Source organism: Phaethon lepturus, unplaced genomic scaffold, assembly GCF_000687285.1.
Source record: "Phaethon lepturus isolate BGI_N335 unplaced genomic scaffold, ASM68728v1 scaffold3460, whole genome shotgun sequence".
NCBI classification, from domain to species: domain Eukaryota; kingdom Metazoa; phylum Chordata; class Aves; order Phaethontiformes; family Phaethontidae; genus Phaethon; species Phaethon lepturus.
Window position 1 is genome coordinate 5,525 of NW_010509690.1, and position 14,686 is coordinate 20,210.

A 14,686-nucleotide genomic window follows, 5' to 3' on the forward strand; every position below is an offset into this window, starting at 1 on the left:
AATCTTGTTATTTATACTTGGAAATTCAAAAAATCTTTTGCAACTCTTGTCTATCACCACAAGCCCAATGGAAGTTTGTTTTCTAGGCTGATAGTTTATCCTTAACGTAGGCCATTTCACTGCATTAATCCCATCCTCTCGTAAATTTACTACCTACAAAAAGATATCTACTTTGCAGAAAACCCAGAAGCTGAAAACTTGCTTGTATTGGCTACTTCACTCTTCTCTTGACATCCATGTGTATTGCTTAATACACATACAGGAAGAAAAACAGTGAAAAAGGCCCATATTTTAAAGCTGCAATGCCTCCTTTGCTTAAAAAATGTGACATGTCACATGCTGAACTTCAAGACATTTAATGTTTCATGTAGATACTTTGAATTTACCCTGCTTTTTACCCCTCCGAATTACCCTACTTTCAGGCCTAATACGCCAGATTTTACACTTCTATCAAAGACTTACACTTTAAAGTCATACAAAAGGCATTTAGGGCATCAATGAATGACAACCAACAATTTGTTTTCAGGAGGTAAGTGACCCCCAACATATATTATCAATTTTTTAATGAAAGCACTCTAGTAAATTCTGTCTAATACAGAACAGAGGACAAGCTGTGGAGCATTCACTATGACCTGGACTGCAGTTTTGAGAAATGCCCCATAGATATCTCAGCTTCATTGTTAGACATTAGCTAATGCCATAGCTGCATTTTTTCTACTACCCAAGTTTTGACATGTGGATGGAAGAGAGGAATGGGTGCCAACTCCGTCTTTTCATTTCTTATTCAATAGCTTCCAGTTTTAATCCCCAGTTGCAGAAGTGAAATCAGCCCACCTTCCTGATACCTGTTTATTCAGACAATATTACTGTATTTCCAATCTTAAATATATTTTACATCAAAAGCTTTGATATTTTAAAATATCTTGTTCTTAAATTGAATTCCTGGATTTTATTTGACCGCCAAGTCAGTGCGTTAAAGTATTAACATTTTAAACAAATTAATGCATTAATTTCAAACCTGTCATTTTTCCCATGTAAACAATCACTAGCTGTATAAATAAAATTTAAAATAGTTAATTACTGGAAGAACCTGAAGATTCTCCAGACTTCACAGACATTTTCACAATCCAAAAATCCGTTATCTCAAAACCAAGGGTCAACAAGAAAAACTGACTGAAGAGTAATGGACACTCATGTACGGATGGCCTGCCTAGGGAAAAAAAAAAAAAAAAAATCTCCCTTTCCTCAATGGCCAGACAGTGACATTAAAGAACAGACTCAGTCTCTAACAACGCTTACTCAAAGGATCCACCAACAGACTTCCCTTCATGCAGCACTGAGTTTTTGCTGGGGATTACATGAGTCACGGGAGCTTTATGTAAAGTTTTTAAAATGAGTTCAAAACATGCTGTTTGAATTTTGTGTTACTTTATGGCATATTGCAATAGTCTCGCTCCCCAGTGGCAAATACCTGCAGAGAGAATAGAAGGACTTCAGCTACACTCAGTTATTGGAAATTCCTTTTCAGACCAGCTAAGTAGCAGCAGTGCTTTTGATCCAAAGTTCAGTTCACAGCAGGGAAACATTTCTCATAGATCGGTTGAGTTAATGGGCTGACTTATTGCTGCTGCGTGGATGATGGCAGAGGAAGCAAGTGTCATGGCACAGGACTGCAGCACTGCTTTGAGAGGGGCCAGTAAGAAAAACCCTAAATCTGAATGCACTCAAACCATAAATGCATTAAACTGGAACAAACTTTGCTATTCCTCAATAATGCACTTACATATGTACTCCCAGCTCAGTTTTATTAACACAAAGATTAAACGATTTACCTACTTCTATTTACTTTCTTGTGCTTATTTTTTGCAAAATGTGTTACTAGGATAGGTAAAAGCCTGACCAAAACCTAAGAACAGAATGTTGAGTAATTCAGTCAGCACACCTCAAAGGAATCTGTTAATCGGTAGAAATGAAAGACATGTCACTTGTCAAGGTTTTATTATGTTAACACAGTCTAAAAGCACTGCTCCAGTTTAATGTTTTCCAAGCACTTTGATTAAAAGAGGATCCTAAATTAACTTAAAATTTCCTTTTAATTGAGGAATTAAAATCAGGTCAGAGAAACTACTAGATATTACACACACAATTTGAAACACTCCATATTTATGACATTTGTCCACCAAACTTCAGAAGCACTAAACAGCCAAGAATATTTTCTTTTCTTAGCCTAAATAAAAAGTTGAGTAGTCTAATGCTTAACTTCTGAACAAATGTGGACTTAAAGAAAAATACCATTGAGAAGCTCAGTTTTTCTAAGACTCAGTCTTAATATTTGCTAAGCTGTTCAGTTACACTCTCACAAAGCTGCTGAAAGAAAAAAGACCTGGCCCTTCACAGTGAGAAGACTTAAGTTTAGGCTCTGAAGGATGCCCGGTACACTGCATGCTCAAGCCAGCTGCTTTCTTCATGTGATTTACAACCGTAGCAGCATTCAAAGCACAACTTCTGCACACCTTACACTTGCACAGAACAAAAAATTAAGAGGAGGATGACTGTAAAGTACTTTTCTCCTTCTCCAACCAAGGGGTTTTAGTCTCAAGGATTCTCTAAACTAGACTAATTACTGACTACAGTTGAAATGAACTCTGGCTCCTACAATTCTCTCTTTTTATAAAATATTGGGAAGATGAGCAGTTTATAGCTTAGCAGCCAGCATAAAGCTAGAACAGACACAATTTTCTCTACAACCTTTAGTGACAGAGCAAGTATGTGTAGAAGTACAGACTGTTCAGGCATACCAAGTTACTTCTTGGATTAAAGTCTAATTCAAGCTTATTTGGTTTCCCAAAATAGTTCTCTCTCTTCCATTTGCCTCCTTTATTACCACAGTCCAGAATATGGACAATATGCTGGAGATAAGAAGGAAGAAATACAATAAAAAATAAATCTCAAGTTTGTTAGCTGTTTAAGCTGAAACAGACTCACTTTTCAAAGTATTTGTGATACACTCTTATGAAGTGAATCACTGCAGCAGAGACAGCACCTGCGCAGTGCCTTAGAGTTTCACATACTAGAAGGTAGGCCTGCGTTTTTGCACTTCAGGTTACATTATCAGTTTTGGGATTTCTCTCAGAGACTTCAGTGGCATGTGTCCTAAATTACAGATGCAATAAGAGATGCTTGGCTCTCAACTGCCCCAACAACTCATTTTTCTTGGCACTCAAAAAAGTGCAGCAAATCAGATAAAACCCTAACATAAGTCAAAGCTTATATAATAGCTCTTCTTACTGCTAAAATTTTCTGTTGTCACACTTCAAAATATTCCTGCACAAGACTAGAAAATATTTGGATACATTGAAAAAAATTTTTACAATTCAGCTTAGTAAAATTTTACAATATTCCTGCTTTCGAGGATAAATACGAAGCTTGACATACATTCATGCGTCGCATTTTTTTGACAGATAAATGGAAAGGGAGTGGAAGAGTGAAAAGAAACTTCCACTGGGACAGCAGAAGAGCCTTTACTATCACTGTGAAAAGCTGTATAAATTCTGAAGATGAGACTGGAAGAGCTACGGATGTCATCTACCTGGACTTCTGTAAGGCCTTTGACATGGTCCCCCACAACATCCTTCTAAATTGGAGAGACATGGATTTGATGGGTGGACTGTTGGAGGGATGAGGAATTGGTTGGCTGGTTGCATCCAGAGGGTAGTGGTCAATGGCTCAACGTCCAGATAGAGATCAGTGATGAGTGGTGTCCCTCAGGGGTTGTACTGGGACCAGTATTCTCAAATGTCTTAATCAATGACATAGACAGTGGGATTGAGTGCAACCCTCAGCAAGTTTGCAGATGACAACACCAAGCTGAGTGGTGCAGCTGACATGCCTGAAGGATGGGATGCCACCCAGAGGGACCTGGACAAGCTTGAGGAGTGGGCCTGTGTGAACCTCATGAGGTTCAACAAGGACAAGTGCAGGGTCCTGCACACGGGTCAGTGCAGTTCCCAGTATCAATACAGGCTGGGGGATGAAGGGATAGAGAGCAGCCCTGCCGAGGAGGACTTGGGGGTATTGGTGGATGAAAAGGTAGACATGAGCCGGCAATGTGCGCTCGCAGCCCAGAAGGCCAACCATATCCTGGGCTGCATCCAAAGCAGCATGGCCAACAGGTCGAGGGAGGTGATTCTGCCCCTCTACTCCACTCTGGTGAGACCCCACCTGGAGTCCTGCATCCAGCTCTGGAGCCCTCAGCACAGGAAAGACATTGGAGAAGGTCCAGAGGAGGCCACCAAAATGATCAGAGGGATGGAACACCTCTCCTATGAAGAAAGGCCAAGAGATCTGGGGTTGTTCATCCTGGAAAAGAGAAGGCTCCGGGGAGACCTTCTTGCAGCTTTCCAGTACTTAAAAGGAGCTTATAAAAAAGATGGGGACAGTCTTTTTAGCAGGGCCTGGTGCAGTAGGAGAAGGGGTAATGGTTTTAAACTAAAAGTGGGTAAATTTTGACTACATCTAAGGAAGAAATTTTTCACTGAGGGTGGTGGAACACTGGCACAGGTTGCCCAGAGAGGTGGTAGATGCCCCATCCCTGGCAACATTCAAGGTCAGGTTGGACGGGGCTCTGAGCAACCTGACCTAGTTGCAGATGTCCCTGCTCATGGCAGGGGGGGTGGACAAGATGACCTTAAAAGGTCTCTTCCATCCCAAAGATTCTATGATTCTAAGATTGTAGCAGCTAGCAGGACTTCACACAAGGAAGAACTCAATATGTGAATTACATACCAATCCACAAAGCACTAGGCAAGATCCAGAACTGCAGTAGTGCCAGTTGCTTTCAACCATTTCTTGTAATATCATACTCTTACTGGGTAACAGTAGGTCACAGAAGGGTGGGTTCTTCTTAAATGCTGTTTTGTGTTTTGCAGTAAAAAGGGCTAATGAACCATGGAGTGAGACACATTTGGGAGCAGTGAGTAATGCTGAGAGTATGGTCCAGACAAAGTTACGCTATCAGCAAAACTTATGTGCCCTGCATAAGTGAAAAGGCATATTTAAAATGGCCTTTTGTTGGGTAAGATCCGGAGCTATTTGTGCTACATCAAAAAAGATACAGTACTCAGGTTAGAAAAAATGAACAAAAACTCTCACATGGCAAATGGCTGGGGTAAGAACAAGATGCCAAACGAAATTCTTTACACACACCCTGGACACCTGCAAACATTCAAAAATTTGGTAGGTTTTAACTGAGCAGTTCTTTTGATTCATGTCAAAGACATGACTAAAAGCTTGCCAGAGCTTATTGCAATGTTCCTTCACTTTCCATTAGCAGTTCCTTGAAGCACATGACATACTGGTTTAAAAGAAAAAGTCAATGCACAACAGAATTAAGCCAGGCAGAAAGAAACACAAAGTTCTGCATTAAAAAACCAACCCTTAACTAGTCCAAACCGTATCTAGTTGGTTCTATGCCTATGTAATTATCTCTGCAAGATTAAGCTAGCTAGTGGGTAAGAAATAAAGTACAATTGAGCCAGAAGTAGTAATTTAACACCAACAGCTAACTGAATTTTGTTAAAATGGACTTCTGGAGTTCTTAATAGAAGATCAAAAAAAGGTTTAGTTATGTGTGCCTGACATCATATTTTTTGTTGATTTAAAGAAACAGATTGAAATGAGTGTTTGGGACAGTGTTCTGGTCATTAAGTTGTGAAAATACTGATGCAATTAGGGTCATATAATCAAGTTTAAGGAAAGGTCTGAATTAACACTTTTCATTACCAGTGCATTACCTGACATGAATTTGAAAAATGTATTTTTTGGTACTTCTTCCACACCAACTGAAATATGTTCCACCACTTGTGTCTTACTCTGGAAAGGCTTAACTTCCAAAGAGAAGGAACAGTTGTTTTTCTACTCTTTTCTTCTCCCCTTCATCTTTTTTTTGGATGGAGAACCGCCACCTCCTCCCAACATAAATGGAAGCAAACTAGATTTAAACATTTAAAAAGATATAAAGGTTTATTAAATGAATCCAGATTTGACAGGTATTACATAAATTAAACAGCAATAAAATTTTACTAGGGTTTATGTACAGATCACAGTGATTTTCATTGTGCAATGAGGGCTGACTTTGTAACTTTGAACAGTACTTATGCATGTGAGCTACAACAAGCAACCAGCAACATACAACGTTCGTCCAAGTTAATCTCGCAAGTCTAGCAGTTCAAACCAGTTATGCAGTACACATGCCTGCGACCACTATCACTACTTACTACACAACAGAGTATTTATAAAGCAGTCAAGGTTTGCCATAGAAAAGTGCAAAACATGGAAAGTCTGTACACAGTACAGTACAAAAAGGAATCATGCTACAGTCATTGAAAGCTGAAAAAGAATTCTATAGCATAGGAAGCACTGCATCACAACTCTTCTGAATGGCAAGCAGATGGGCTGAGGAACAGCCATATCTTAATTGCTTTCAAAACTGCAAAATCCCTGTTCATCCATTTAAACATAGTTTAGTACCTATATTTTCATCAATTAACAATGACTTTCTACAGTGGAAGATCACATTAGTTAAAGCTCAGTAGCACACATATTCATTGATCAAGCTAATTTACAGGAAAATCTACAGCGTGTTCTCCATTGAAATCATGAAGCATTTATATCATTTGGTTACAAGGCAATTGAGTTTACAATGCACGTTTATCACTTAAAACCTCAAATTGGGCAATTAAAATATATATATATAAAAAACTCAAAAATAAATGTTGTTTTTAATGTTTAACATTCTTGTTCACTGAAGCAGAATACCAAAGGCCTATGGGCTCTTGCAAGAAAACAGTCCTTATGCAACAGTCTATATGCAAAAAACACATGTTAACAGAAGCAACCATAATAAAATGAACTTCAGAGAATACTATACTTTAATAGAAAATAAAAAGTGTTCTAGTCTACTTAAAAAAAAACACATATAAATCCAGAGTCCTTAGTGCAGTGTGCATCTGGGGACTTCTGCATGAGCATTCAGGCAGAACTGTGTTAGTGGGCCATGAAGTCCCAGCAAAGACTTACAATAAAACAGACTCACTTGTGCAAATAAATAAAATGGGCAGGTAATAACAGCTCATCAAGTCCACGACTGTAGAGAAAACAACTGATCACTTAAAATAATGCTTAAAAAATGGTTTGGTTTTTTGTTTTTTAGTTAAGGATTTTAATTTAAAAAAATTGAAAAAATTTGCAAGTAGTTTTGTACTAGAAAGCTTGTTGACGAGGTCAGTAGTTAGGTGTATGTACACATGGCTCTGGAAACAATGTAAAGTCAATGGATTAGCATTGTTAGTAAGATTGTATTTGTTTCTTTAGTCTCTATCATAATGAGTGTCAGTGCATCCACTGCCAGCAATGGATAAGATTCATAAAAAGAAAAGCCACTATCTCCTGTTGTTCAAGCATTCAAAACTTCTAACCACCAACGTGGCACATTAGTCAAACGCAACTTCATTTCCTCAGCTTTGAAGACTTAAACACAGTGCAGTTTTTAAATTTGAAAAAAAAAAAAAAATTATATTTAGCACACTTGCTTCTTGCCATATGTACATTTTTAAATAAACAACTGGTTTTGTAGTACTCAGATTCCATAAAACACTGCAAGCTTACACATTAAGAAAACCCTGAACTGTGCTTCCTCCCCTTAGACAAAGTAAACTGTGTTTTATGTGCTTCATTCTTCCCCTTGATTGATTTGGAGTAACTAAATCCACAGATACAAATACAGTGTATTAGATTATTTCTTTCAAGAAAATAATGTATTTTTACCCAGTTAAAATGATCATTTTCTACGGATTTTCCTGTATTTCATTTTAAATTCCTACACAGTGGCAGCTGGGGCCATCAACTTGTGTCACTTGCATAACATCAAGAAGACTTTGTGATATTGCAGATTTACCACTTTGAAGTATCCTGATTTCCTTACGCATTGTGCATTTTCACAAAAAGTTATGCAATCTCTTAAAGTTAGATTTTCTTTATGAATACATAGATATAATACCCTAGAAATTGTAAGTTCTCAACAGCACTTCTGTACTGTTAGGGCTAAACAAAAGAAAACAGAGATCACTTTTCTGTGAGGAGACTCCAGCTGCACATCTGTCATAAAATGATAAACACCGTATTTCATTAGCGATTACTAGAATGTCTACTTCATAAGCACTCAGGATTTAGTTCAGAAAAATGTCTCTTAGGCCTACACTTCTTATGGCATTTCAGATCAAAAATGTAGAGAGCAGCTTGTAGGACCTACTTAAACAGTTTTATGAAGGGCCATCAGTCATAGTAGTGGTACTCCAGTGAGTTTTTTTGGAAAAAAAAAAAGTATTTTTGGTCTAAATATCAAAATCTCACTAAAAGTTATTTAAACCCACAATATCTGAAAGAATGTATTTACTTTTTGAAATCGAAGCACTTCAAAATCAATTCCCCTATATTAACACAAGTAGCACGATATGGAACATGAAAAAGCCCTAAAAAGATCCTGACTTGTATACAATCTACCTTCATGTTTATGTGTATTTATAAACATAGATACATATATATGCACATACTGAAATTTGGTGCTACTTAAAATGAAGCAGCATTGCAAATATTTCCTAAATTCACTGTATTCAAGCTGCTAGAAAGATGTTAGTACAGGATGAAAAAAAAAAGACTCCTTACATCTAAGGTTTGAACTCTGTACTTAGGGAATTCCTGGCAGCAGAGACGTTAGGACATTTCCAAAAGCAGGAGCATAAAAATCAGGCTCTAATATATATATAGTCTTCCCTCTGACATTCTGAAGCACCAAGCATTCAACAACTATTTCAATAATGAAACAAGTCTGTTATGGCTCATGCTTTACGTTTGGAGAAGAGGAGAAGCTTGAAAGAGAACAACTCCTGCAAGAGCCAGCTAGAACCCTTTTATCAGAATGCACTGAATTGCATGTTTACAGAGAGTCTTCATGTGAGGAATCTCATTTCAGACAGTGTATAATCACTCAATATCCTAGTTTGTAAAGAGACATTACTGTAACAGAACTTCATAAATCAGCCATTAAGATGCATCTTAATCAACAATAAAACATGCCCTTGTCTTTCTGCTTTCAAGTACTATGGTTGCAAGTGTGAGGCATTGGAAATTTTAGGTACAAATCTTTTTTAAAACTTAATTATTTTTATTTTTTACAAAGAATTATAAAATGTATATAAGATGATGAAAAACTCATTTATCCTTTTAAGATTTTTTTCCTAGAGAACTTCTTGAAAAACATTATTCGAAAAATAAAAATCATAGACTCTGCAAAGTACAAAAATTTACATCTTTGCACAGTTCCTGTGCTTTAGTTGTATTGTATTCATTATATACATATATACTAATTTGTGCTTTTAATTACACAAGTTTAGTATAAACTTATAAAATTAAGTCTATGAGTTGACTATGCAAAAAGGATCTGGGAATAGCAGGAAACTTAACTAAACCATAAGTTAAAAAAAATAATCCTAAAATATACCATTTTAGTAAGTCTACTTCAGAGTAGACTATCAATATTACAATTTACTGATGTCAAATGTTTACAGCAAAAATTATTCTTGCCTGCCTCCAACTCTTTAGATATTTACTATATACTAATACACGTATCTGAATGCAGTATCATTCTTATCCACATAGAAAGTCTTCATTTACGTATGAACTCCATTTTTCTTCAGACTTGCTCTTAGTACTTCAATTTCCTTCCAGTTTCTAAGACAAAAAATAATGAAAAAGGAACACAAAAATACAACGTGGAGCATGTAAAGTGAGTAACAAGTATCAACCTATCACAGTTGTAAGACAGAATCCAGAGTACATAATTAATCCGACAATCTTACTCCTCTAACTAAAGTCTTCATTCTGAATATAAAAGTATTGCAATCAAGAACAATCACATTTCCTTATCTCTCAAATCAATCTAGATGTTTGCTTTTAACACACCATTTAAAAAGTTTTAAGGACAGAAGGACTTAAATATCTGTATTCAAATAACTCCTCATCACTGTAGAATACCAAAGCCTGCAAGACAAATTATCTTTGTCATTCTGTAAGCCCGCTTTACAATATTTTATTTCAACAGTCTAATTATACTATCTATTGCAGTGATTCATGTTGGTTTTACAAGCTGTAAGGAAGTATTAATCACTGTTACGAATCAGATTATGTGATTTCTGCATACAGCTCTCACTCACAAGACCTGCAGTGTTTTGAAGATGACTCCTGACATTAGGACATACCTCGGCCAGTGTACATGTCACATTCAGAAGTTCTTGAAAATTTCTAGATCTTTAGGGGGTACTGGAGGCATCTTGTTCCAGTCATCTTCAGGATAAGCTTCAAAATTGGAAGTATCCCCATCATTGGATACTTTCGGTACTATGGGAGGCTAGTCAGAAGCAGCACAACAGACACGTTAGTACAGTTTCCTCAATGAGCTCCTCTCCATTATATTAAAGCAAAAAAAATCTCTAACAGCCTGATTAAACAAAAGGGGTTCATATTTATAAAAGTTCACCTTTTACACCAATAATGAATGACATGAGAGAGAGAAGCTTGCAGCAACACAGACATGCTCCAACTTTGTTGATACTGCAGTTAAGTTATTGTGGTTAAAAATACAGATACCTATTTTATTTAGCACTCAAGTTCTAGCTGCTTTGCAGACTGAAGGTAACTACTGCAAAAGATTACTACAACTAAGCTTCCAGGCATGTGCCATTACAGCATAATCTGCCACTCTCCTTCCTCACTCCTCCTCTCTTCTGTGACCGATAAGCAAAACGGATTGTAATCACATTATGTTCTTTTCAGCTAAGAAAGAGTCTTGATAGCGGTGTGGGTAACTGCTTTCCAGTTGAAGGAAAAAAGCCTCCTCTTCCCTTCACTGCTTTCAAATAGATTGATTGCTTTTAAGAAGGTTGAAAGGACTAACTTTTGTATGCCTCCCACTACCTACTATGCTTTTTTCCTAGCATAGCAATAAATTCAAGCAGGTAAAGACATTGCTGCACTGAAAAAACTACTTTCACAAGGATGTCTGTAAAAAGCATCTTAATTCAAATTGATCTTTTTAAGGAAACTTGGAGCTGCCAAAAGAAACATCTGTTTTCTATTTCTTTCCTCAGAGGATCCTTTGGATTTCTAGTATTGATCACCAGCTTCACAGCACCTGTAGTTTTTCCTTGTCTTATATCTATAATCAAGATTACTCTGCCCTTCTGGCTACAAGCTATGAGATAAAGCTCCTTTCTGGAACACTTTATTAAGTGCAGGGGTTAATGTAGGGCAAAACCCTTTTCTTCTCTCAAAGGACATTCATCTCTCTATCCCCTTCTCAGTAACACAGAGCTTAACTATCATCACGAGTCCAATAAGACACTTTGGGATGAAAAAAACTTACAGACAATCACCAAACTGGCTAATAAAAGTCATACCACAGACAGAACTATGAAGTACAACAAAAAGTTATTCTGCATCTCCTCAAAAGAGAAAAGTCTGGCTTCCACCAGCTCTGAGATCTTATCTGACCTCTTGGGCTTCTCAGTTTGAAGCAATGCCATCAGCACGTTTTCAGTGGGAAAGAAAGGGTCCTGAGGGACTAAGCTTCAGCCAAAAGCAAAGTCCTACTTTTGCAATGTGGCAGTGACAGCATACTGCTCAGATGCTTAAGAAAATGTGCAGAATCTGCTTTGCTCCAGAGAACTATCTGCTCCACTGTGCACAATGCCTGGTACCCCATCTCCGTGTAAGCATTGTCAGGAAAACCAGTTTTGTTAAGTGACCCACAAAAAGACAAGGGAAAAAAAAAGAGAAAGGAAAATCCTGTATTTTAGGTTAACAAAATTATTTTCTCTCTTTCAGACGTTACTATTATCTGTATAGTACTAATATTTTAGATCTTATCAGGACCACAAATCAATGCTTCATTTGTACAACAGGCCAATTCACACTTTTTACAGGGAAAATGGAGCACTGTATCCATTATTTTATATTTTTTGTATTTATTAATCAGTATGAAAGAGCGAGATTGTGAAAACTAATTCTGAAGTATATGTCTGCCTCTAGAAATAACAATGTAAATTTCTGACCCAATTCATATCCTTGCATAATTAAGCAGCATCTTGTCTTCTAAGAGCTTAACGTATCCAACACAAAAATTAAGAAACAAGTTTTGGATTCATAATAATCTGAATGCTATGACGACTTTTTTGTTTTATAAATAAAAATGCAACACAAAGGATGTTTGGACCTAGGACTTTTGATTTGTATCTCTAACATTCAGTTTTTAATACTATTTGTTTGTTATTTATTTGGTAATACAGTAGGTTGTCATAAACTTCAGGAGTTGAAATATTTATAAAACATGTTACCATTCAGTTTCTGTTCTTTGTGGATTTATGTGACCAGAATTTACAGCAAATAATTTGAAAAATGTGACTTCATTATAATAGATCTATATAAAATGTCAACTGAGCGTAGTAATCCTCAAAAAAACCACACCACCAAAACCCACACATTTAAAGCAATATAAACTTTTTTTTTTAAAGAAAAAAGTCACTACAGCTTTGTATTAGGATGTTGTCTACAAGAACACATCAAGAATATTTTCATCTCTTATCTATTTTGCAAGAACTCAATTTAAGATACCTAGCCAGAAATTCATTGTAAGAAACTAATGCAAAGAAAAGGAAAACCAAACATTTAATTAGTACTTGATTGACTGCATATGGCAACCTATGTTACTGAAAATCATTGCTGAAACTGTACGAGTTAGAACTTTGAAACAGGAAATAAGGAAGGCAGTTTTACTTCCAAAGGCCTTTAAAAAGCATTTTGCACTGTTGATAGCTTTTGCAAACATCTGCCCCCACACAATACTAGAATTCAGTGCTGTTAAAAAGTATGTTAGAATTACGTCATAAATCCTTCTCTCTCACCTTCCTTATCCCACCTACTCCCATATGCTTTACACTTTATTAAAGCGTTTACCCGAATTGAACTTGGCACAAAAATTTAAAGCCCAGAGTAAAATTCTTCCACAGATATAAGGGCAAGGGGGAAGAAAGAAAAAAAAAAACCAAACCACCAAACCACCAATCCCCCACCATCCCCCCAGACAAAAAAATACCTACAACAAGTAGTTACTTACAAGACCCTAAAATTGAAAATTAAATGTTTTATTAACTAATTAACTTCAGCAAAAAAAGGAATTTCTTTGTTTAGACACTTCGTATATAGATAGGAGTGCAAGTAGATAATATAACTAATCCTGCACTGTAAAAGGGTAAAAATGCATGTAATTATTGATGTGTGCATATACACACATGCTCATACATACATATGAACACACACTTGCAACAGGCAACAAAACCTCAACAGATCCGCTTAAATGAACAACAATTTCTTGTTGCAATGTCCTGTACAGTATTTTGCACAATATACCTTTAGTCTCCCTTGAGGTACAGCGTCCCAATCTATAGACCTGAACCATCGATGTCTCTTCACATCATCTGCTCCATTCTTTAAAGAAAAAATAAAAAGAAATATTTAGTAAATTATATGTATGCCAAACCATGTATCTTATCATAAGGACTGTGGTATCAAGGCAGATTAATGGTCCATCTAACATTTTTTCTTTTCTCATGTGAAAATCATTAAAGGATTCTACAGGATAAATTCATAGTGTTACTTCTCTAGCAGATACTGAGTTCCGGCAATAAGATCCAAATTTCTTTTTTTACATTTTTTTAGCAGCATTCTTCTGACACAAGGGAGATCAAGAATAGGCTTTAAAATACCCACAAAACCATTCACTGCAGTTCTATTCGCTTCTGTTTTCTCCAACATTTTAGAAAACACCTCTTATTTGGATATACTTTCTAATTCTTACACTAATAAGAAAAAATAACTGAGGGTTGACGGTGTCTTATATAAAAATCATGTCTGGGAAGCACGTAGTCCTATTAAATATTACAGGCACCTAGTGCTGACAACAAGAGTTTCTCAGTACTGTTACAAAAGTTTACATATAAACCCATTTGTTTTCATTTTAGGTACATGGTTAAAGGCCTATTTGTCTTGTAATAAGTGTTCTTCTGGGCTGACTGTTTTGATTATGTACATATAGAATGAAAATGTCTTCCTTTCCCCTGTCGTTGTCCCCCCCAATGATGCTTGGTTCAAGCACAGGCTCAAAGCATTAAGCACTGGGGAAAACCAGCGGGTTCTCTGTCTCAGGCCTGATCACAGTACAGTTAATGCACAGCACTCAAGCTCATACCATATGTAGCTCCACGGAACGAAGCATGCCCATACCACACATTTGTTTTTTTCAGATTTATATGGAACGGGACTATCCATGTTCCTACCCAAAGCAGCAACAAGGAAAGTAATTTATCACCTAGTTCTCACAAAAGCAGATCTGATTCAATGCTTCACCAGAAAATGCCCAATGGAATTTAGTGGCTTTTTTAAAGCCACTACAATTATGGAAAGGGATCAGACTTAAGACGGACCTACTGCCCCCACCCCAACTCCACTGCCCCCACCCCAAGTCCCATTTCTAATTAGAACTATTTTTGATTTTGACATTTTAGCCAATTGTAGGGAA

The 14,686-nt window shown here is 36.7% G+C and overlaps 1 protein-coding gene across 1 annotated transcript in view; it reads right to left on the bottom strand.

The window, feature by feature from the left end:
- Window positions 1-9,349: 9,349 nt before the first annotated feature.
- Window positions 9,350-14,686, bottom strand: part of PRKX (protein kinase, X-linked) — a 38,035-nt gene continuing 32,698 nt past the window's right edge. The window contains exons 8-10 of the mRNA XM_010281787.1: window positions 13,519-13,596; window positions 10,314-10,462; window positions 9,350-9,786 (exon numbers count right to left, since the gene is read on the bottom strand). Of these exons, the coding sequence (XP_010280089.1) occupies window positions 10,337-10,462; window positions 13,519-13,596 (204 nt within the window). The 3' untranslated portion in view covers window positions 9,350-9,786; window positions 10,314-10,336. The remainder of the gene's footprint in view (window positions 9,787-10,313; window positions 10,463-13,518; window positions 13,597-14,686) is intronic.